General features: G+C 43.6%; 3 protein-coding genes across 8 annotated transcripts in view; 1 reads left to right on the forward strand and 2 right to left on the reverse strand.

The window, feature by feature from the left end:
* Positions 1-9926, reverse strand: part of itsn1 (intersectin 1 (SH3 domain protein)) — a 32598-nt gene extending 22672 nt beyond the window's left edge. For 3 of the 4 annotated variants that reach the window (XM_077581301.1, XM_077581302.1, XM_077581300.1), the window contains exons 1-15: positions 9751-9924; positions 4972-5029; positions 4705-4797; positions 4520-4583; positions 3761-3921; positions 3485-3688; positions 2470-2545; positions 2277-2377; positions 2126-2189; positions 1909-2046; positions 1487-1581; positions 838-977; positions 613-735; positions 310-459; positions 19-159 (exon numbers count right to left, since the gene is read on the reverse strand). In XM_077581301.1, coding sequence (XP_077437427.1) covers positions 19-159; positions 310-459; positions 613-735; positions 838-977; positions 1487-1581; positions 1909-2046; positions 2126-2189; positions 2277-2377; positions 2470-2545; positions 3485-3688; positions 3761-3921; positions 4520-4583; positions 4705-4797; positions 4972-4999 — 1578 coding nt within the window. In that variant the 5' untranslated portion in view covers positions 5000-5029; positions 9751-9924. Of the gene's footprint in view, positions 1-18; positions 160-309; positions 460-612; positions 736-837; positions 978-1486; positions 1582-1908; positions 2047-2125; positions 2190-2276; positions 2378-2469; positions 2546-3484; positions 3689-3760; positions 3922-4519; positions 4584-4704; positions 4798-4971; positions 5030-9750 lie in introns of all 4 variants that reach the window. The other variant, XM_077581303.1, reaches the window with a different exon arrangement.
* Positions 9927-10437: 511 nt separating this feature from the next.
* On the forward strand, positions 10438-15586 carry cryzl1 (crystallin, zeta (quinone reductase)-like 1). Of its 3 annotated transcripts, XM_077581214.1 has the most exons (14): positions 10438-10601; positions 10764-10841; positions 10949-11021; positions 11642-11686; positions 11757-11825; positions 11957-12090; positions 12174-12285; positions 13036-13056; positions 13853-13951; positions 14032-14174; positions 14287-14392; positions 14472-14517; positions 14674-14804; positions 15067-15586. In XM_077581214.1, exons 1-13 carry the CDS (start codon positions 10542-10544, stop codon positions 14771-14773), a joined length of 1086 nt encoding a protein of 361 aa, XP_077437340.1. In that variant the 5' UTR covers positions 10438-10541; the 3' UTR covers positions 14774-14804; positions 15067-15586. The 3 variants fall into 3 exon arrangements, with proteins under 3 accessions (XP_077437340.1, XP_077437339.1, XP_077437341.1); XM_077581213.1 differs by lacking the exon at positions 15067-15586 and having other exon boundaries at positions 14674-15045; XM_077581215.1 differs by lacking the exons at positions 13036-13056; positions 15067-15586 and having other exon boundaries at positions 14674-15045.
* Positions 14766-19073, reverse strand: setd4 (SET domain containing 4). The gene is made up of 12 exons (XM_077581211.1): positions 18282-19073; positions 18108-18203; positions 17978-18015; positions 17803-17891; positions 16901-17137; positions 16774-16833; positions 16552-16681; positions 16314-16488; positions 16111-16192; positions 15945-16025; positions 15744-15867; positions 14766-15297 (listed from the first exon to the last, which is right to left on the reverse strand). Exons 1-12 carry the CDS (start codon positions 18349-18351, stop codon positions 15136-15138), a joined length of 1344 nt encoding a protein of 447 aa, XP_077437337.1. The 5' UTR covers positions 18352-19073; the 3' UTR covers positions 14766-15135.
* Positions 19074-19601: the final 528 nt, after the last annotated feature.

Consider the following 19601-nt stretch of genomic DNA (forward strand, 5'->3'; position numbering starts at 1 on the left):
GGAGGTTTTTGAGCATACCTGCAGCTGCTGTTGCAACAGCGTGATCTCGGCGATGCGCGTCTCCCTGGTCTGGTTGGTCTGCTCCACTTCTCTGCGCTGAGCCGACAGGCGGAACCGGACGTCCTTCAGTTTGCCCTCTAACTGGTTCTTCTTGTCGTTCTGCGGCGTGCAGGGAAAAATATCATTGCATTCGTCTCTTCCAAAAGTCATTAGGCTGAGGACACACAATTAGACGCTCTGCTCTTCCTGGTGACCAATTTGCATTTGCCATGCGTGTGGTCCCTTTCTTGTTGTGTGGTGTTAGATTACCAGCGCTTCCAGTTCAAACTCCAGGGTCTTCTTGCGGGCTTTCAGCAGAACAATGCTCTCCTGCTCTCGGTTCCTCTGAGTCAGAAGCTCCTGGCGACGCTGCCGCTCCCACTCCAGCTGCCTCTGACGCTCCAGCTCGCGCTTAGCAGCCTGGACCACACATGGACCACACATGAAAGCGGAAATTCCCATCCGCATGCCAGCTACAGATTTATAATATGTGCCGTGGCTCAATCAAGGTTGGTAGGAACGGCATCAGAGTTCACAAAATACCACTCACAGTGTGTCTTCTTTCCATCTAACCTCTCTCCTCTCGATTTCTTTACGTCGCTCCTCTTCTCGCTGCCTCTCCAGCTCCCTCTGTTTCTCCAGCTGCTTCTCCAACTCTTGCTGTCGCCTCCGCTCATGCTCCAGCCTTTCGCGCTCCTGACACGAAAACAAATCAAAGACAATGGCTCTCATTTTCCTCCAGCAGCTTTCCTCCTCGTTTCATTCAAGCTTGTGACCCATGTGGTTTGAGTAACTGACCTTCCTCTCCTGCTCTTCTCTCTCCAGCGCCGCTAGCCTCTCCTGTTCTTTCCTCTGCTGCTCTTGCAGGGCCTGACGTCGCTTCTCCAGCTCCAAGTTCCCTCGCTCAAAGTTTTCCCGCTTTTTATCCTCGAACGTGACTGTGGGGCGGCAAAAACAATTTAGGCATTGTGAATTTTTGATGGCTGCAAAACAAAAACATATTTTTGAGGTAGTGAGAAATGAGGACGTTTATGTTTTGAAATATGTCTAGTTTGTGTCTCTGACCAATATTTACGAGTCGTTTGTTGTCACACTGGGATCCACATTTTCCTATTATCACCACTTCCTTTCATGGAAGTTAAGAATATCTATGGTTCAAAAATAGTATTTATATGTATATCCTATTTTTAACCTCACTGCACATATTCAAAGTACCGTACAGAACACTCCATTAAGAAGCACAAACTAGCCAAACTTTTGTTTGTACTGCTGTAAATCGAGGACCACCTGTAAACTTCCTCTCAGTGATGAACTCCTCTTTTTTGGCCTTGTGTACCACTGGAAGTTGTGATTGACACTGTTCCACTCCAATCCTCTAGGGGGCATTATGTATAAAAACTAGTTGTCATCAGTCAGATGTATGAAGGAGAAGAAGACATTTCCAAACCTGGGAGCTTCTTGTCCTGGTTGCTCTCCACCTCCTCCTCTGCCTCCTCGGGGACGCTTTTCTGGTCCGACTGCACGCTGTCGCTTCGCACACGCCTGTAACACGCATAACAACACAAAAGGCGCCTCAGTGTTCCATGTATACATAACAGCATATTAACTTGTTTAAGATTGTAGGAGGAACATGGAAAAGAGGCGAGAAGACCATGCACAAGGGTGATGATCAAAGGTTCTCAAAATCGGATCTACTATTATGTTGCATAATTTTTTTAAAGTACATTTATACATGAGGAGACTCGCGTCAATAAAACAAACATACTCAACAACTGACTACATTCTGTTTTTGGGGCCGATCAAAAGGTCTGATATGGTTTTAACCATCACATAAATCTGACATATCTGCATACATGTTCTGACATGTACCTGAATGTAGGAGGGATGTAATCTGGCGGCAGCAAGGGGGGCAGCGGCAGGCCGGACATGGCCATGTCTATGAGGTGCATGGCCAAGATGAACTCCTCCGCTGTCAGCTTCCCATCCTGGTCGATATCTGACAGACTCCTGTCAAGCGAAGACATTTTATGCTCCAGTTATTAGTTGGGCCAAGTTTGAATTGAATAGTAGAATTTCAAGTAGTAACCATATTGAGGCCAGCTGGCCTTGAGGAAGACTGGACTGCATGAGGATGGTGCGTGCCTGCGGACCTGAACAACAACAAAGGGCAAAATGCCAATCAATGGACACGCTTGAGACACACACGTCGGGATTCTTGTTGGTGCGGGAGAGCGTACCAGTCAGGTGGCCACTCATCATCTTGTCATGGGAGTTAAACAGCTGCCTGTACTTGAGCCTCGACGACTGAGGGACGGCCCAGTCGACGGGGGGCTGACCACTGCCAAGACAAACACGTGAGAAGACAAATCTTCTTTTTAGTATTCCTAACGTATCACGAGGTAAACGGGTCAGAAAATGGCAGCGACCTACCCGGTGGCATCAAATGAAGGACCCTTTTGCAATTTCGTGCTGGAACGGTTAAAGGAGGCCTTGTTGATTGAAGAAGCTACAAAAGGAGACATATTATGCTGTTTTCGCCCCACAATTTAAAACAGTTCCCAGATGTCTTCATAAAATGTCTGTGACACGCTTGTATCAACCACAAGAATAAAAAATTATGGGACACTTTAAACCATAGGTGTCAAACTCCGGCCCTGGAGGGCCGCAGTCATGCAGGTTTTGGATGTTTCCGTTCTCCAACACAGCTGATATATGATCAGCTCATCAGCAAGCTCTGCATAAGCCTGATAACGATCCTGTTGATTGGAATCAACTTGTGTCGGAAGAGGGAAACCTCCAAAACCTGCAGGACTTCGGCCCTCGAGGACCGGAGTTTGACACCTATGCTTTAAACCCTGTATTTTGTCTTGCTGAAATTAGCCCGTTTTGAGGGGGCGGTCCTTTCTCAGGCCAAGAACAACGCGAGAACCTCACCAAGAAATCAAGTATGTGCAATTTGTCAGAAGTTAACGATGTTAGCCTAACATCCAACAATATTTGCAGCTTTTCTAACCTTTTGGCTTCGGCATGATCGTGTTTTGCAGTGTAGTCTGGCATAATTCGGAACTATTTGCTCAGAAATAGACAGCTAACTAAAGCTAAGGATTTACTAGTTTGTCTATTTCATACTTCATTAGGTGGGCAGACATTTGAAAGACCCAACAATTTTTTTTATTTACCAAAACCCTCGCATTTCAACAAGGGTGTGAAAACTTTGTATTTCTACTGTATAGGATCCTGGAGAACACCATTTTGTTTAGCTTTTACTCAGATAAAACCAAAATGATAATAAAGACTGCTTTGATTTGATTAATCGAAAAGTAAAAAAAAAAAAAAAAAAAAAAACCTATGATGATGAAAACAAATCTGTTTAAAATATAAAACACACGCTTAGAGAACTGCGCTCACGTCAAGGTGCTTCGCCGGTCACTGGTGAAGGTATTACCTGGGTGGGAGAAGCCGGAGATGGGTTGCATCATGCCTGTGGTAGGGGCTCCGTTGGCCATGGGCGGCGGGAGGGGAGGCGGCGGCGCCGAGACCAGAGGCTGCGACACCCCGACGGGTAACGGAGGGAGTGGAAGAGGGGGCACGCCTGGCAGGGAGGTGGCAATGGGTGCCATGGCGGGCATGGCGGGCATGGGGGGCATGCCTGCAGGTGGGAAAATAGACACCGGGTGAGCGGATCTCTGATTTGTGATCTACATGTGCAGGAGAGCCTTACCGAAGCCAGCCTGCGGGGGGGGAGGCAGCGGGGGCTGTTTCATACTGGGGGGTAACGCAGGAGGAAGCGGGTGGCCCTGGAGTTTAAGCTTGATGAGCTTCATGGCGATGGAGAACTCGTGGATGTCCATGCGGCCGTCACTGTTCATGTCGGCCAGGGCCCTGACGGCACAAACAAATGTATGTGAGCGACGGTTCTGCAGAAAGGAGGGCTTGTTTCGAGCCACAAGTTCTCATACAACACGACAACAAAAAAATTGAGGGAGGGAGCAATAGATCCAAGTAGAATTGAACATTTCGCTTTTCGATTATTTTTAGAATCAATTATTCTAACAATTATACCTGATTAATCGTCTTAAAATTGCTTTTGCATTACTAAACAACAATACCAATGCAAAAAGTGCATGGCAGATGCAGGTATTTGTCAACTTGGGGTTGCCATTCTCACGTTTGACACTGTAGAATCTGCGACTTTGAATGTGTGTAATTTTAAAGGCAGAGACTGGCCCGGTGAGTGACATGAGAGTCGCCAAAAGAGAGTATAGGCCGTAGTTCAAAGCTCAAAATACACAGTTAGCTGTTAGTACCATGGTAAACATTACATTTACATGGTCACCCAAAAAGAACTAAATACAAAAAACTGCTAAAAAAAAAACACATCCATATTGATGTGGACATTGCTCAAGCATTTGCATGTTGCAATTATGGACATAGCGGCTCGTGACTCAAGAGATTCACCAGAACCTGTGAGCTGACTCACCAGATTTGAGCCAGGATGGGCGGCGGCAGTCCGGACTGCAGGAAGAAGTTCCTGGCCTGATCCCCTGAAAATGTCAACGCACACACAAAGGAAGTGAGCAAACGGGATGACACGTCATCACACAACGGATGACCTTGAAAGCGATGCGCAATTGAATGCATGTGGCTTCAGAACGCAAGAGTTACCCGTGATGTAACCCCCCGCGGTGGGAGATAGGCTGTGAAACTGTTGGTCATGTTTGGCTCGCTCATCCACCGAGATCAGGAACACGTCAGGACCTGGGACCGCAACAAACACACACACAAACGGAAGAGAAAAAAAGGGGGGAGGGGGGCAAGACGGGGGAGAAAAGGGGAAGGTATGAGGAGAATGCATTAGTCATGAGTTTCACTTCCTGTGGAGAGAATTACTTTGGAGGGACGGCAAGACGACAGGGTGTTGTGTTTACTGACCCGTGAAAGTGGTGGGGAACTGTGCCATGGTTCACTCAGACTTCTTCAGAAACAGGACCTGTAAAAATACCAAAGAAAAATATTTAAAGTGGCTTGTTTTGGGGAGTTTTAACCGATGAATGTTACGGCGCATCATCAAAGTCATGCAAATTTTTGTTATTTGTTCATGGAGACCATAAGACCATAAGGCTCCGGAATGGGCAAAATATGGTCCATGGGCCACATACAGCCCATTTTGTGCTTCCTTCCGACCCACTGAGCAGTTACATTACCTTACCGAATCAAATAGCAATTTAGTTTACCATTTTTCACTTATTTGTATTAAAATATCTCATGATAGCGTTGGTTTATTTTCTAATAAAAGTAGGGCTGCAGCTGACAAATACTCTCAGAATCGAGTATTCAACGGATTATCCTATAAATTAATCAGATGAAAATAGATTATGTTGTATCGACTCATTTACAGCAACGTACTGTCACCAACAAATATATTCGTCAAGTACGTTCATTGTTTTTCTTTGGGGAGGTGTAAAATACAGTTTCGCGCCCAGCTTGTCTGTGAAATTTGAGTTAGTAAACCACTGTAATGACTAACACCACCCAGTAGATGGCAGCATTGCATCAATATATTAGACCAACCCATTATTAGGTGGTGTACACTAGTTTTAATAGTCATTCACCATAATAATTTAAAAAAAGATTACAAATTTATTGAAAACTGCAGCCCATGCCTGAGTAAGTTAATAACACAACAGTGTGTGTGTGCGTGTGTCATAACTCTTGCACGAGTAGGCATGTTAATCAGATCTAGGCATGTTAATCAGATCCAGACCTGTCAACTCCCCCCAACCTTAGAAAAAAAAAAGCCCATTGCAGCCAGCAGACGCCGCAACAACTTAAATCTTAACCCGCTGCAACAAGTGCCGTGCCACAAAAAAAAAACAACAACAACAACAACAAAATAGTAAAAATGCTCAGTATGTCAAGAAAATGAACAGTTTTGCAGTTCTTCAGTCTATGGGGTGTGTGTTACTGGGCGACAGTCGTTTTAATCAGAGCTGGAGGACAGAGTAACCAGCTTAAGTGGGTCAGAGACAAAGCATACGCGCACGCTTTCTCACACACACGATGAGAGTCGCGAGAGTGTGCAGCAGCGAAGCCGGGGGGGGGGGGGGGGGTGACGACAGTAGAAGGCTTCTCTGTTCTCAAGCTTTCAAGTGAATATTATATATATAAGTGTGGCAGTGGCAAAAACACACTAACACTTTTTTTTTTTTGCATTTGGGATAAGCTGCCACAGTGTAGTTACAGCGTATAAAGCATAAGTGCTGTTAGAATACCATCACTTTATTGAACTAAAGAAATTTGCGTAATCAACACATTCGTAATCGAGCTCCGAATGACGAGTAACTCATCACACAACTGTCAGCCAGACAGCCATCAATCAACGGCCATTTAGGTAGACCACTTAGGTGTAAAAATATAATATGGAATTATTTTAGTCAATCCAAGTACAGTATGTGGAAAATGGCCTCTCACTTGTTAGCACTTTTCTACTTTGACTTCAACACCGTCTCCTCACTTTACTTACTGATGACGCAGCATCAGGAACAACTTGGCGCTCAGTGTGTTGCTCTGACAAGGACACTCGCAAATGGTCACAAGGGTTGAGGATCGGATTTGGAGACGACCACTCTACTACCTGAGCCATGCCTCCCCATTAGAGCATAGGTGTCAAACTCCGGTCCTTGAGGGCCGCATTCCTGCAGGTTTTGGAGGTTTCCCTCTTCCAACACAAGCTGATTCCAATCAGCAGGATCGTTATCAGGCTTATGCAGAGCTTGCTGATGAGCTGGTCATATATCAGCTGTGTTGGAGAAGGGAAACATCCAAAACCTGCAGGACCTCGGCCCTCAAGGACCGGAGTTTGACACCTATGCATTAGATCAGTGGTCCTCAACCCTGGTCCTCGGGGACCGGTATCCAGCCTGTTTTCCATGTCTCCCGCAGCCAACACAGGTGATTCATGTCATCAGCTAATTAGCAAGCTCTGGAGAAGCCTGATAACGATTCCCACCTGTGTTGGCTGTAGGAGACATGGAAAACAGGCTGGATACCGGTCCCCGAGGACCAGGGTTGAGGACCACTGCATTAGATGATCGACGAAATTTAATCTAATAAAAAACAAACAAAAAATTATACAGTCCCGAACAAAATCTTCCAAGTCGTACATGTTATTTACTGTTTGAAGCGGTTATAGTCAAAAGATGAGCTTTGACGTCTCCTTTCACCAGTACATCAGAGATGTTGCAGTCATATTTGATACAAGCTAAGTTTGAAAGGAAAAAAAACAAGTGCAAGCGTTTAGTGCACAGCAATTGTTTTGTCAGAGCTAATGATTGAAAAACATTCATCAGTGCTTTGTGTCAGCCATATTTCTTTTGTGTGTGTGGAGTAGCAGAGTTTGTTTTGATGGGATTAGTCTGGATAATTAGAGCATGGGGATGGAAGCCGGGACGCTGTTATCAAGGCTTGTGGCAGATGCCCGTTTAACCCAATGACACACACACATGCGCGCACACACACACAAGATACCGATTAAGGTTGAGACTCATTCTCAGCCCCCTTATTTGCCCCGATGACCCCTCTTACATGCAAATGTTTATTCATCTCACAACCGCTAATGACACTGATGCCCTGGAAAGTCATATCACAGGAAAAACATGATGTGATTATAAGATCAACAAGGACGCCCAATTGATTGAAAAATGGCCAAATAGTTGAGGTCTGACTGTAAACAGTTGCAAAAGGGAAAGGAAGCAAAGAGTTTTCCAACAGCAAACTATGTTGTTTGTTTTCATGAGCAAGGTCATTTATGTGTCTATTCCCAAAACTGATATGCATGAAATCTTGTACATTGGCAATGTTGCCAAAGGAAGAAGCATACTGTAAGGGTTGTCTGTAAAAAAAAATGAAAGCGAGTCAGTTGAATTTACAGAATACATGCACGTCATAGTGTAGGAGGGCAGCCGATCATGGTATCGGTCACCACCGTAAGTACAGACACCTTAAAATAAGAGCGATATTTCTGCATGCGTCCAATTATTTGATTTAATGAAATCATTAATTCTATTCACGACACAGAAAGTTACATTTCTGGATCAAAGCATCACAAAAAGCCAAAGAATAAGCTAAAGACACTTGCGAGTTCCACCTCGACATGACGCCGTGGATGACGGTGTGGGCCTTTCGACCGAACCCCAAATTGTGCTACTTTTGCGGCCATGTATGCACTTGGACCTCCCACTGTACATAAGAAGAGATGGTGAGTGTACACAACATGTCGGCAGTGACTAATGCAACCTGCTTCCCACAGTGTTAGCGTAATAGTTCCCGACACACCGCAATGCCACGTTGACACTCACGTCTCATTTTGCTCCCCCCGAGTGACACATGGCAACACATTCTTATCACACTGCTGTTAAGTGGTGAAGTCATACTGGAGGACCCGCCCTCCATTTCCCTCCTCCACTTTAATGTATCAGCGGCTCGCCACAAGCCACCATTTTATGTTAAAGGACAACAAAGTGGAGCCCGTTTATTGCAGTCGATACACATCAAAGCCATCCGCAATAGGTGAAAATCTGTGATAGAGTTCATAAAAACATTTTTTGAATAGATTTACCCCTCTCACATGCTTTTTTAATATAAACATGAAATGAGTAAAAACACACTTTTGACACCATGTACAGTACATACAGTGTAATGTTTAAGCATAGAATTTATACAAAATACTGTACATATTGCATTGTCTGTGCACATGCATGTACCTTTAAGAGGCGGGGCCAGTTGGGGTGGCATACAGTAAGCATCTCCACACTGGCACATTGCATTATCGCAAAATACAAAATATCCCCCAAGCCCACGTTAACAACAACTAAGCAGAACATTAATATAAGAAGCTAACGTGTGCCAGCTCTGCTTAACTTTTGCGTTTTAGTTTTATAGCTACAAGCTTCAGTGTTATAGGTTTGATTTTAAGTGTGTTAAAAAACAAACAAACGCAAACTATTTATTGAAGTGGTTCTGTGAGGCACCACTGGCGAGATCACAATAACGCGAGCTCCAAATAGACCTCTTGACTTTTTTAAGCGTCAATCGTTTCCATAGGAACTGCTTGACACTGACAGTTTGATTGCATTTCCAATCCAGAAGGCTGAAAGTGACTCTTACCCTAATGCAAACACGTTCTGTGACACCAGGTGGACATTTAATCGTCCTTTAATGTGACATTTCCGCACACAAGTGCATTTTCCTACGCAACGATTTAAAGGGATGGGCAGGCTTCAGTAGCATCCAGCTAATTCTGAACCAACCCTAAGCTAATGGGAAATCATTCATCATGATTACGTGTCGTTATCTAACTGACTTATAACCTTGTGCGTGTTTGTTAACCAAAAGAGGCCGAGTTTGACTAAATGACACTCGGGCGTTCACGTGAGGTCAACGACAAGCGGTGCAAGATGCAGTGATTTCACGTTAGCATAGCGGCGGCTAACACTTTGCCTGCCGGGGAAACACTGCTCAACATCTGTCATCGCGCTCAGCAGAATTAAACGCTGGCGAGGTTACACTTTGTCCGGAAACGGCGGGCCAACTAGCGCTGGAACTAATGGAAGACAAGGCATCAAGAAGGCTAGCGGCGAAGCTAACGCCGAGCTAACGTCAGCCCGCTCAGGGGACATTCTTTCGCATCACATCCGAAACAACTCCGCTTACCTCATTGTAACGCTTCCATGATGAATACTGCACGAAGTCGCTCCTTCGGTCAATTTGATGACGCAGACGTCCCGGAATCGTGTTGTTTTATTTCCAAAAGCCCCCTCTTTCACTCCTGTGATTCTCCTCCGGGGCTGCTGTTCCGAAATCCCGACTGAGTGCGAGCAGGGAGAGTTGGGAAAATGGGGGGTGACGTCTGTAAACTATCGCGAGGTTTTGCGAGGATCAGAACTAAGGCAACCGTAATCTCGCGATGGATTTGCGAATAGCGAAAATCCGCATATAATTGCATTGTATTTTCTAGCCAAATCATTCTTGGAAAAAATGTGAATAATCGCATAAAAGGCGTTGTCCACGAAAAAGTGGGAATTCGCTGCCCCCAAAAACAAACAAACAATCAGACAAACAAAATGTAAAAGATACTTTAAAAAATATATATTTTTAATATCTAGCACCTGCCCCGAGACCCTTGTGAGGAACATTTCTGGATTTAAAAACTGTTGTGGATATAATGGATATAATAGTAGTAATAACATTATAATAATATAATTTATATGTACTGCATGTTTCATGTCAACTTGATTTAATTGAATTTATGTTAGTGTGACTGAGCAAAGATTTGGTGAATGTGTGTGACAATGAAAGTGAAGCGCCTTGAAACTAGAAACATCAACAGATGGCGCTACAATATAAATTATCACTTGACTCCGCTGCCTAAGAACAAACGAAGAAGGAAAAGGTGGTCACATGATACGTGCAAGTAAACAGAAAGGCCAATTAATAATAACAACATGAAGGGTTTATTTGGTCAAATTACCGGCAGCGAACTCAAATTCGTCACTCAGGAAACGGTGAGATTGTGTTACTGTCGTCTTGTTTATGCCAGAAAAACAATTAAAACCGAATTAAAATATCTTCTGACGAGGACGGCTATTTTTACAGAGCGTATACGAGACTGTTAAGGCTGTGTAACTGTCAAGCATAATCTCTCTTTGTGACGTTTCCCTCTCTAGAGCCTTCCTGAGGTCTTGGACAGCCATGACGTCAGAATTCACGTGAAGGCGTGTGGCCTCAGCCCAGTGGACGTCACGGTAATAGAATCATCTATCAAGTGGGCATTAGAATAAGTTCCATCAGTTCCATCACTATGCTTGTAATTGTCACAGACCTGATGCTTTCTGTTTGTTGCATGCTCCAGTTTCTGGAAGAAATGGGGCTGCAGAGGGATGCGATTCCAGTCGGCAGGGAGGTGGCCGGCATAGTACAGCGAGGTGAGAAGCCAAAAAAGGATCAATCACTACACTCAGAGGTGGCAGAACTATCCACTTGCTGTACTGCATCAGTAGAAGTACTGAAACTTGTGTACAAAATGGTAAAAGTAGACAGACTGTTAAACTTATTTATTACCTGGAATCCAACCATTCACGGCAGCAGACACATACATTTGCCACGTATGTTCTTCAATGGATGTTGTATGGTATAAGCAAAGTATTGTGGCATTAGGTAATTAAAAGTGTGTATTGCGATCATGAGTAAAGATGATGCAGTCCGTGGAATGAATGGCCAGCCACTGGCGTATATCGCAAGCCTTTCTTTGAATCAGCGTTGCACACGGCCCATTTCTTTCATTTCATATATGTGACACAAATTAATGTTTTGCACTCAAAGGTCTTGTCTCAGTCTTGTTTGTCGTTTTAAAGTTTGAAATGTCGCAAAAGCCCCCAAAAAATATTGCTTCATATTCACTGTTCTGCTTGACATGTTTCTTTTATTCCCTTTTTTGATTTTGACCTTAAACACTTTGTGAGTTTTCTCTGTTATAAGTGCTAGATAAAAAAAAAAAAACACACACAAAACGTACTCAGTACTTCTTTTCCTGTCGTACCTGCAGTGGGCCCAAAAGTCACCTTCTTCCAACCCGATGACGAGGTTGTAGGTAGGCTACTCACAATGCTTCATGTGCTTGCAACACAGACTTTAGTTTCCTGGTTTGACTTCTTTTACAGGTATCCTACCTCTAGACTCTGTGTGCTCGGGACTCAGTGATGTCATTGACATAAATGAGCAGTATCTAGGTAACATTGACTCCTCTTGTATATAGATATTGCACTTTATGACATTGGATGCTTTCCCTATTTTTTATGCTCCTGGCTCAAAAAATGTGTCAAAATGGCAAGTAATGAAGTTATTTGCGTTTGCTGTGCAGTTTCGAAGCCGGAGAAGCTGAGCTGCACGAGCGTGGCCGGAGCGCTGGAGGACGGCCTTCGTGCGTACAGCGCCCTCCACACTCACGCTCGCATGGCGGCCGGCCAGACGCTCCTGGTGGTGGACGGCGCTAGCGTACGTCCGTCCCGCCCGCCGCGGCGACGATGAACGATGCGCTTTTGTTGAGATCCGCTATGCGTTTTATTTCCCCCACTCAGTCGTTTGGCCTGATGTGCATCCAGCTGGCGTCCTACCACGGTGTGAAGGTTCTGACCACGTCGCACTCTGAGGAGCAGCACGCCTTCTTGGAGCAGCTCAGGCCCAGAGTAGGTCTGTACGCGCACTCGCTGTCCATGGGTCATATTTTCAACACCATGTAGGAATTTCGTTCCACTTTGAATGTTTTCATGGCTGCATAGTGGATCAGTGCTTCTAGCACATCTGCCTCACAGTTGAAAGAAAATGAATGGCTGTATGGATGATGTACACTGTAAATTGTCGTCAAGTGTCACGTGACCAACCCCGAAGCAAATGAGCCATGACATGTTAGACGGCAGTATAGGACAAAATGGCAGTGCTCAGAGATTGATGAAAACGGATGGATTAATCTGCTTCGTTCTTATTCCAGGAACACAAGATTAATCAGGATACGTATGAATTGTATTGCCCTGAGTTCCCCTTTTAAGATCTTTTTAGGATGAAAAAAAAGGTGGACAGCATAAACTGGCCACACGATGGTGCCACTAGCTCACTAAATGTGTAATGTTGTACTGGGCACACAACATCTAGATGGCAAAAATTGCAACAACAAAAAATGCACTTTAAATTATTAAATGTTTCTTGGATCAGTTCTCGTCCAACTGCACCATGTTTGATTTGGAGCAGTTACCATTTTTTCCGCTTTAAAATAGTACTACTACTTTGTGTGTGATATTGAAAACAGTTGTTTTGGACCCCCCCCCCCAAAAAAAAATGCCATTCGGAGCCTTTTAAATGTCTTTGAAACAAATTTTCTACCTTTACGCTCACCTTTTTCATATTCTCCTACCTTTTTCCCCATTTCTTCCTTGTGTCCCTCAGGTGTTCAGGAACCTCTTGTGGGTGAGATCTTTGCTGCCTTTTAATGTTATTTGCCTGCTTAAATTCTCCTTTTTACTCTCAACAAAACTCAGTTTTACATTCTTGTGAATTGTGTGAATCTTTTGGAAAATATTCAAAAGTGATAGGATGAGGAGCAAATATTGTCAGTGTTTCCCAAACATAATTGAGACAAGAGACATATTTTGCATATGGATATTCTCACAGAATACCACCAAACAAAAATGTCACAAAAAGTACACAGTGCCTGTAAAAACGTTGCACTCCCTTGTTCGAATGCAGGGTTTAGGGTTAAAGGAGTAAAAAGAAAAAAGAAAAAGTTATAAATAAATAATAAATATAAATAAAATAATTTCAAAACCTTTCCAACCATTAATAAAAACAAACATTAAAAACAGGAAGAAAAAACATTTTTCAGAGGGAAGTAGAAATAATAGCAAAATAAAAATAAAACCCTCTTAAAACTGTGTGTTGAGAATTAACCAATCAAACTCATGCTAAATGGGAGTCCGCACATGCCTGCCACCATTTTAAGGGCCTCTGATTACCCCAAATAAAGTTCAAGTGTTCTAGTAGGTTGAAATAGTGATGATTGCATCGTAAATTTCTCACAAATTATGCATTCTGGGCCTATTTAGTTGAAAACCAAGCTTTTTTTCTGTGATATGAAATCCAACTGGTTGAATGTATGGGTTAATTGCACCTTCTGCCATCTAGTGGAAGATCCTTTAACTGCTATGAGATTAATCACTATACATTTTGTAACTGTAAATGACCAAATGTGCTTTTGTCGCTGCAGTGAGGGTGATTCCCGTCTACAAAAACCCATCAGAGCTTCTTCCGGCGATCATGGAGGAGACTGGAGGTCTGGGAGTGGATATCGTTGTTGACCAAGGAGGTATATAATAAAAATAATTAAAAAAAAACATTTTGAGCCAAGTTTGTCAGGAGGATGAATCTTGCACTTCTTGACTCAAGTTAGTCTGCAAGAAAAGGAGCAGCCAGAAACCGATAAGGCGGATGAAGGGGAAGAGGAGGCAACGTTCCTTCCACACAAGCATGACATCATCGGTATGTTGGCAGTGGGGGGCCACTGGGTGACGTCCCAACAAGACATGCAAGTGAGTGGATATGGGCTTTAATAAACACTGAATTGGTACGTACACCTTTCACATCCAGTAATGTTTTCACTGTAATCCAATGATTCTCTGTCCATCCCCCATCTGATTACAGCTGGATCCTCCTGACAGCAGGCTAATGTTCTTGAAATCTGCCTCCGTGTCGTTCCTCAACCCTCAAGTGTGGTTGGCTTCGTCATCGCAGCAGGGGCGATACTTGCGTATCCTTGGCTAGCCACTTGCAATTTCATCCGCGCACGCCATCAGCCAGATGTGCTCTCTTTAACAAGCTGCTGTCAGATATTCTCAGGGACATTATGGAGAAGATGTCATCTGGAGTCCTCAGGTAAACAAAAGCACACAAAGTCCCTAGCATGTTGTAAGGAATAAAATCTCCGAGCAGTTATACCGTGTAAAAGACTACTACTACTAACATCGGTGTGACTACCATTACACTGGCTTGTTCCGAGTCTAATTGCTGTTGATGTGTTTGCCCCTGCAGACCTCAGCCCGAGGAGGCGGTTCCTCTCCAGGAAGCGGCGGCCACCATGGAGGACGTGCAGCTCCAGCACAAGAAAAAAGCCGTGGTTGAAATATCATGACGCTCTTTTAATTGGACTGCTTTTGTTAAGTGTAAGGACCTCTTAAACTTTCAGGACACACTGGGTCCATTCTGACAGGGTTCGATGGAAGCAAGACCAGTAACCTTCCCTGGTTATTCATTTTTGCCAGTCTCTTTCTTACAGTTCTGCCACATTTCGGCGAGAAATGTTTATTTTATTTTTTTATGGTCTTGCTGGTATCTCACAGTGTGTCACGCACTGTCCATGATGTTGTATTAACACATGCACCGTCAATAAAATCCATCCAGGAAGTGTGTTTTTTTTTTCCTCAGAGCCTCTGGAGACTTTCTTGATGACATTTCTTGGAATAGAACCCGTGACCGTCTGTCCATCCATCCACATCAGCTCACGTCACCCACGTACGATTGACTCGCCTCTCTTAGGGACTCTGTCAGTGAATGGAGGCATCTTCCCAGGATGCCTTTTTCCTCCAGTCGCAGTGACTGGACCAACCGCAGCTGCTCCCTAAGCGAGGGCGCCCCCTGTTGGAGAAGCTTGGAGATCTGTGTAGGAAAAAACAAATGAGCAGTGATGGGGAAGTAATAAAGTGCAGTACAAATAAAAATCCTACTCAAGTACAGTCATTGAATAAGTACATTGCTGTACTTGAGTAGCTATTTTCAGGTAACCTTTTGCTTTTACAGCATTTTAAAATAGACAAAGTACCTACTTTCTACTCCTTAGTTTGCCAAAATAGACTTGTTACTTGTTTCAACTTCTGCAGATGGTATGGCACCATTAAATTGTTTCCATCTAATATGAAAAATATACAAACGTGATGTAGGTGTATGAGGACTAAAAAAAAAAAAAAAAAGTAAATGTAGTTTTGTGCTATAGCTTTTCTAAAGGAGTTGAATCCACACTTTGTTTACCTGAGACTTTGTTTCGTTTTTAAATGTATCAGAATCGTCTTTATTGGCCTAGTATACTTTACTGAGCCATCACAAACCTTATCCAGAGCTGTGAGCGTGTCTTGGAGGAGTGTTTGGCACAACACCTTCGCCGTCTGAACGCTCCAGTGCTCGGCCGCCTCGCCTACCGCTTGGCCATGCAACACCGCCTTCCGCTGGTGGCTGACGGAACCACATGGATTCAAATAACTTTTACTTTAAACTGAACGGTCATGTGGGATGATGGATGAAGAACTTACTAGAGAGTTTGAGGCAGTGACAACAGTCTGAGGACAGTCATCAGCCTCCAGCTGGGACCTTCGCTGCTCACGCTCAGATTACTGCGAGGAACAAGGGGACGCAAGAACTACATGATTACTCAGCACCGACTATTATTTGGAGGAGGCAAACTGTAAAATGTCTGACTTGAGGAAGTTGTTGTCTGCGAGGAACTTCATCTTCTGCTCCAGACTTGTTTTGTCTCCCTTCACAACCTCGCGCAGGATTTCTGCACAACAAAATCACAACCACACTCACTTCACTCTGCACATCCTTAACACTTGCTAAAACTACAACTAATACTTCTGTTACCTGTAATTACACTACTATCAAATATTACCGTGACCCACCTGCATCCACGTAGACCACACTTTGTGGATTTCCGGGAGCGACAAAGCCATACTCCAGCAGCAGGCGCTGGTTGTCATGGCAACCATAGTTGATGAAGGCCTGCTGGAAGCGCGGCGTCCCGCTCAAGTTCCTGATCTCATAACTTTTTGTCTCGTGGTTGAAACCCGCTTTGACCTGACGAAAAATAAATCGACAATGAAGATTTTTGAAACGCGTATCAGACAACGTGACGTCTACCTGCACATCAGGCCGGTGGTTGAGCAAATCCAAAAAGGGAGCCAGCGCGTAGTCATCTTGCCCGCACAAAAATTGGTTAGACGGGTGACGCATGAAGACGGAGCGTGTGTTGACGCTGCACCACGCCCACCTGGGCAACACACCAACATTTTCATATTGACTTGATGTAATCAGTCAAGGACAGTAACAAACTAAAGTACTTAAATAGAGTTTTTTCAGGACCTCAGAGCTTCAAACGTCAACACGTCCTCCACAGGCTGACTGAGGACAGGCTGCAAAGTCCTGAATTAAAACATCATCCATTAATGTCCCGACAAAAACAATTGCATTCATTTCAAAATATGCGCACCTAAAAAAATCCTGATTGGACGAGTGCATGTCCCGCAAGGCATCCTCCTGCTCTAGAGCTCGCCGGCGCAGTCCGACGGGCAGGAGCGCAGCCACGTCTCGGGCGAAATAGGCGGGACACGTGTAGGAAGCGGGAAGGACGCGGATGTACGGCGACCAGTCGGCGTCCGCTCCTCGGTGCCGCTCACACGCCAGGAAGACACAGAGGGCCAACAGAGGCGACGGTCGCGGCTTCCAGCTGACCACACAAAAGTATTGGGACACCAAATGTGGGACGACAACTACTTACTACTACAAATTCTGCTACTACTTCTACCATTACAAACATGCATGCAATTACTACTACTATTATTTATTATTGAACAAAACAAGTCAGAAAATTCTGCGATTGGCTGGCAACCAGTTCAGGGTGTACCCCCCCCTACTGCCCGAAGCCAGCTGGGATAGGCTCCAGCGACCCTTGTGAGGACTAAGCGGTTAAGAAAATGGATGGATGGAAGTCAGAAAGTTGGGTCAAATTGACCCAAATTGCGGGTTGGTCCATTTTTATCCAAATTGGGTCATTTTTTAACTGTTTTAAGAGTACTATAATTGCTACTACTACTAATACTACAGTAATGACATTTTACTTTTACTTTAACTACCACTACAGTATTCTTAATAGTATTATTACTAATACTAAATTACTACCTCAAGTTAAAAGGTTTAAAACTGAATTTCTTTGGTGATCCTAAAGTATGTACCTAACCATCCCTAAACTAAACATACAATTGTGCAAACTGTCTTGATAGGATGAAGACAAATGCCTATTTATTTGTTATGACTGAAAAGACTAAAGCAAGCATGTCTTAGCATCTGCTTGTATGTCAATGTGTAGTACGTTTACACTAATGTTGTATTTACCTCTTGATGTAATGTCCTAGATAGCTGTCCAGCACTGTGGATGTTGTAAGCAAACAAGACTCGGGCAGAGAAATCAACAGTTGGTTGGGCTTTGAACACACAGAGATGCTTTCATCAATTCCTGTTCCTTGAGCTCCTATTTGGGGAACCTGACTGGATGGTGATCTTGTCTTACTTTTATGCTCCCGAGTGCCTGCAGACCTCGGCCTGTGTCTGAAGAGACAATCAACAAACAAGCATTTATTTATTTTGTTCCATGAATGGTCCTTCTGTATGTTTCAGATTGAATATAATGTTGTGAAAACCAGAGAAGAGCGCAGGCTGCAGCAGCGTTGATGTGAATCCTCGCTGGTGGAGAAACCTGAGCAGCTCCACGTACTCAGGCTGGTGGCTCAGAGAAACTGGGTAACAATTAGATGTTAAAATAAATGACTTCTATACATCGCAATAACACACTTTTACAGAATGTCATTTTATACCTGATTGGACCACGCAGTCACGTTTTTTCTTCCTCTTTCTTGCTGCTCGTCCGCAACCACTCATGACCATCCCTGGACTTTGAGCATCAACTCATTTATTTATATATCGATTAGGATTAGTAACTTAATGGACTTTTGGGATCTTATTGTTGATTTCTGGTTTTACTTATTTTATTTATCTACCACTTTGCAATTTTCTTATATCAAAAATAAGGGATTGTTATTAAATAAAAAATAAAAACAATCTAGTGGGTCTACGGTGTGTGACGTCATCAGGATGTGATGGCACGGCAAGTGCCATGCCTAAACTTTTGTTTTAAAATACATAAAAAGATATTCCACAATATTTAAAAGTGTGTATAACAACTAAATGTTCTTTTAATTCAGCACAATTATGAACATAAACATTATTTTCATTTCAAACGACGTGTTACGCCCCCTTAGCTCCAAATTTTCTGACGTCATCAGGAGGTGCCCGGACGACAGGTAAATTTGATGTAAGGATTATTTAAAATCACGAAGAACGACAAAAGTCTTGAAACGCAGCAAACATTCTTGCGACGGAATGGCATTAAGACACACCATTATTACACAATTTAACTGTATTTCTTACGAAATTGGTGGATTTTGTTCGTTATCTGAACGTAAATTTAACACGCAGTGAAACCTAACAGCACAAAACTAGTTAAAATGAAGCCAAACTATGAGTACAGTAAATACTAAACCTCAATAAAGGCATCGTGTTGCCGTTCACAAGTGCTACTCGTACACACGCGTTGTTTTTCCGGGCATGCCATGTTGCGCATGCGTTGGAATCATGACTGTAAAGTGGCGGCCGGGAGGAGACAAAAAGCAACATTGCGATTCCTTCACATTCTTTTCTCATATTTCAACTTTAACCCGTTGCTGGGAATGCTCATCCAGCCCTTGATATTTAACATGGGAACAAGAGGGGGGGGGGGGGGTATGTGAGATAGAATAGAGCTGGACCTACGTGAATGTATAAAATGATTATTTATTAATTGTGTGATTGAATAAGATAGATGATGTGTGATGATAACTGTGGTAATTGCATATAAAGCAACGTATACATTATTGTCCATCAGAATTGGCAGTAGGCACATTGCTGTAGAAAAGTTTACACACACATCTACAACTTATTAAATGTCCCATTTTTTTAATGAATCTTTGACATCCTTACATCGGTTCTGCAAGATAATTTGGGTTGGAAATGAGCAATGATACGTTTTTCAAGTTTTTTGTGTGTGTCAGAAATAGCTGTGAGTGTGCGTTTGAATTCTGTGAACATGTAATCTGCTT

Source organism: Vanacampus margaritifer, chromosome 12 (genome assembly GCF_051991255.1).
Source record: "Vanacampus margaritifer isolate UIUO_Vmar chromosome 12, RoL_Vmar_1.0, whole genome shotgun sequence".
NCBI lineage: Eukaryota > Metazoa > Chordata > Actinopteri > Syngnathiformes > Syngnathidae > Vanacampus > Vanacampus margaritifer.

What these genes read in the sequence shown, in the direction of transcription:
- setd4 (XM_077581211.1), bottom strand. Translation starts at nt 18,351, where the DNA reads ATGGTCATGAGTGGTTGCGGACGAGCAGCAAGAAAGAGGAAGAAAAAA. An exon ending in TTGACGTTTGAAGCTCTGAG is followed by an intron (nt 16,682 to 16,773) that starts GTCCTGAAAAAA and finishes TGTGTTGCCCAG; the next exon opens with GTGGGCGTGGTGCAGCGTCA. An exon ending in TGTGGTCTACGTGGATGCAG is followed by an intron (nt 16,193 to 16,313) that starts GTGGGTCACGGT and finishes TTTGTTGTGCAG; the next exon opens with AAATCCTGCGCGAGGTTGTG.
- cryzl1 (XM_077581214.1), top strand. Translation starts at nt 10,542, where the DNA reads ATGAAGGGTTTATTTGGTCAAATTACCGGCAGCGAACTCAAATTCGTC. An exon ending in ACCCGATGACGAGGTTGTAG is followed by an intron (nt 11,687 to 11,756) that starts GTAGGCTACTCA and finishes CTTCTTTTACAG; the next exon opens with GTATCCTACCTCTAGACTCT. An exon ending in GCAGCTCAGGCCCAGAGTAG is followed by an intron (nt 12,286 to 13,035) that starts GTCTGTACGCGC and finishes TGTGTCCCTCAG; the next exon opens with GTGTTCAGGAACCTCTTGTG.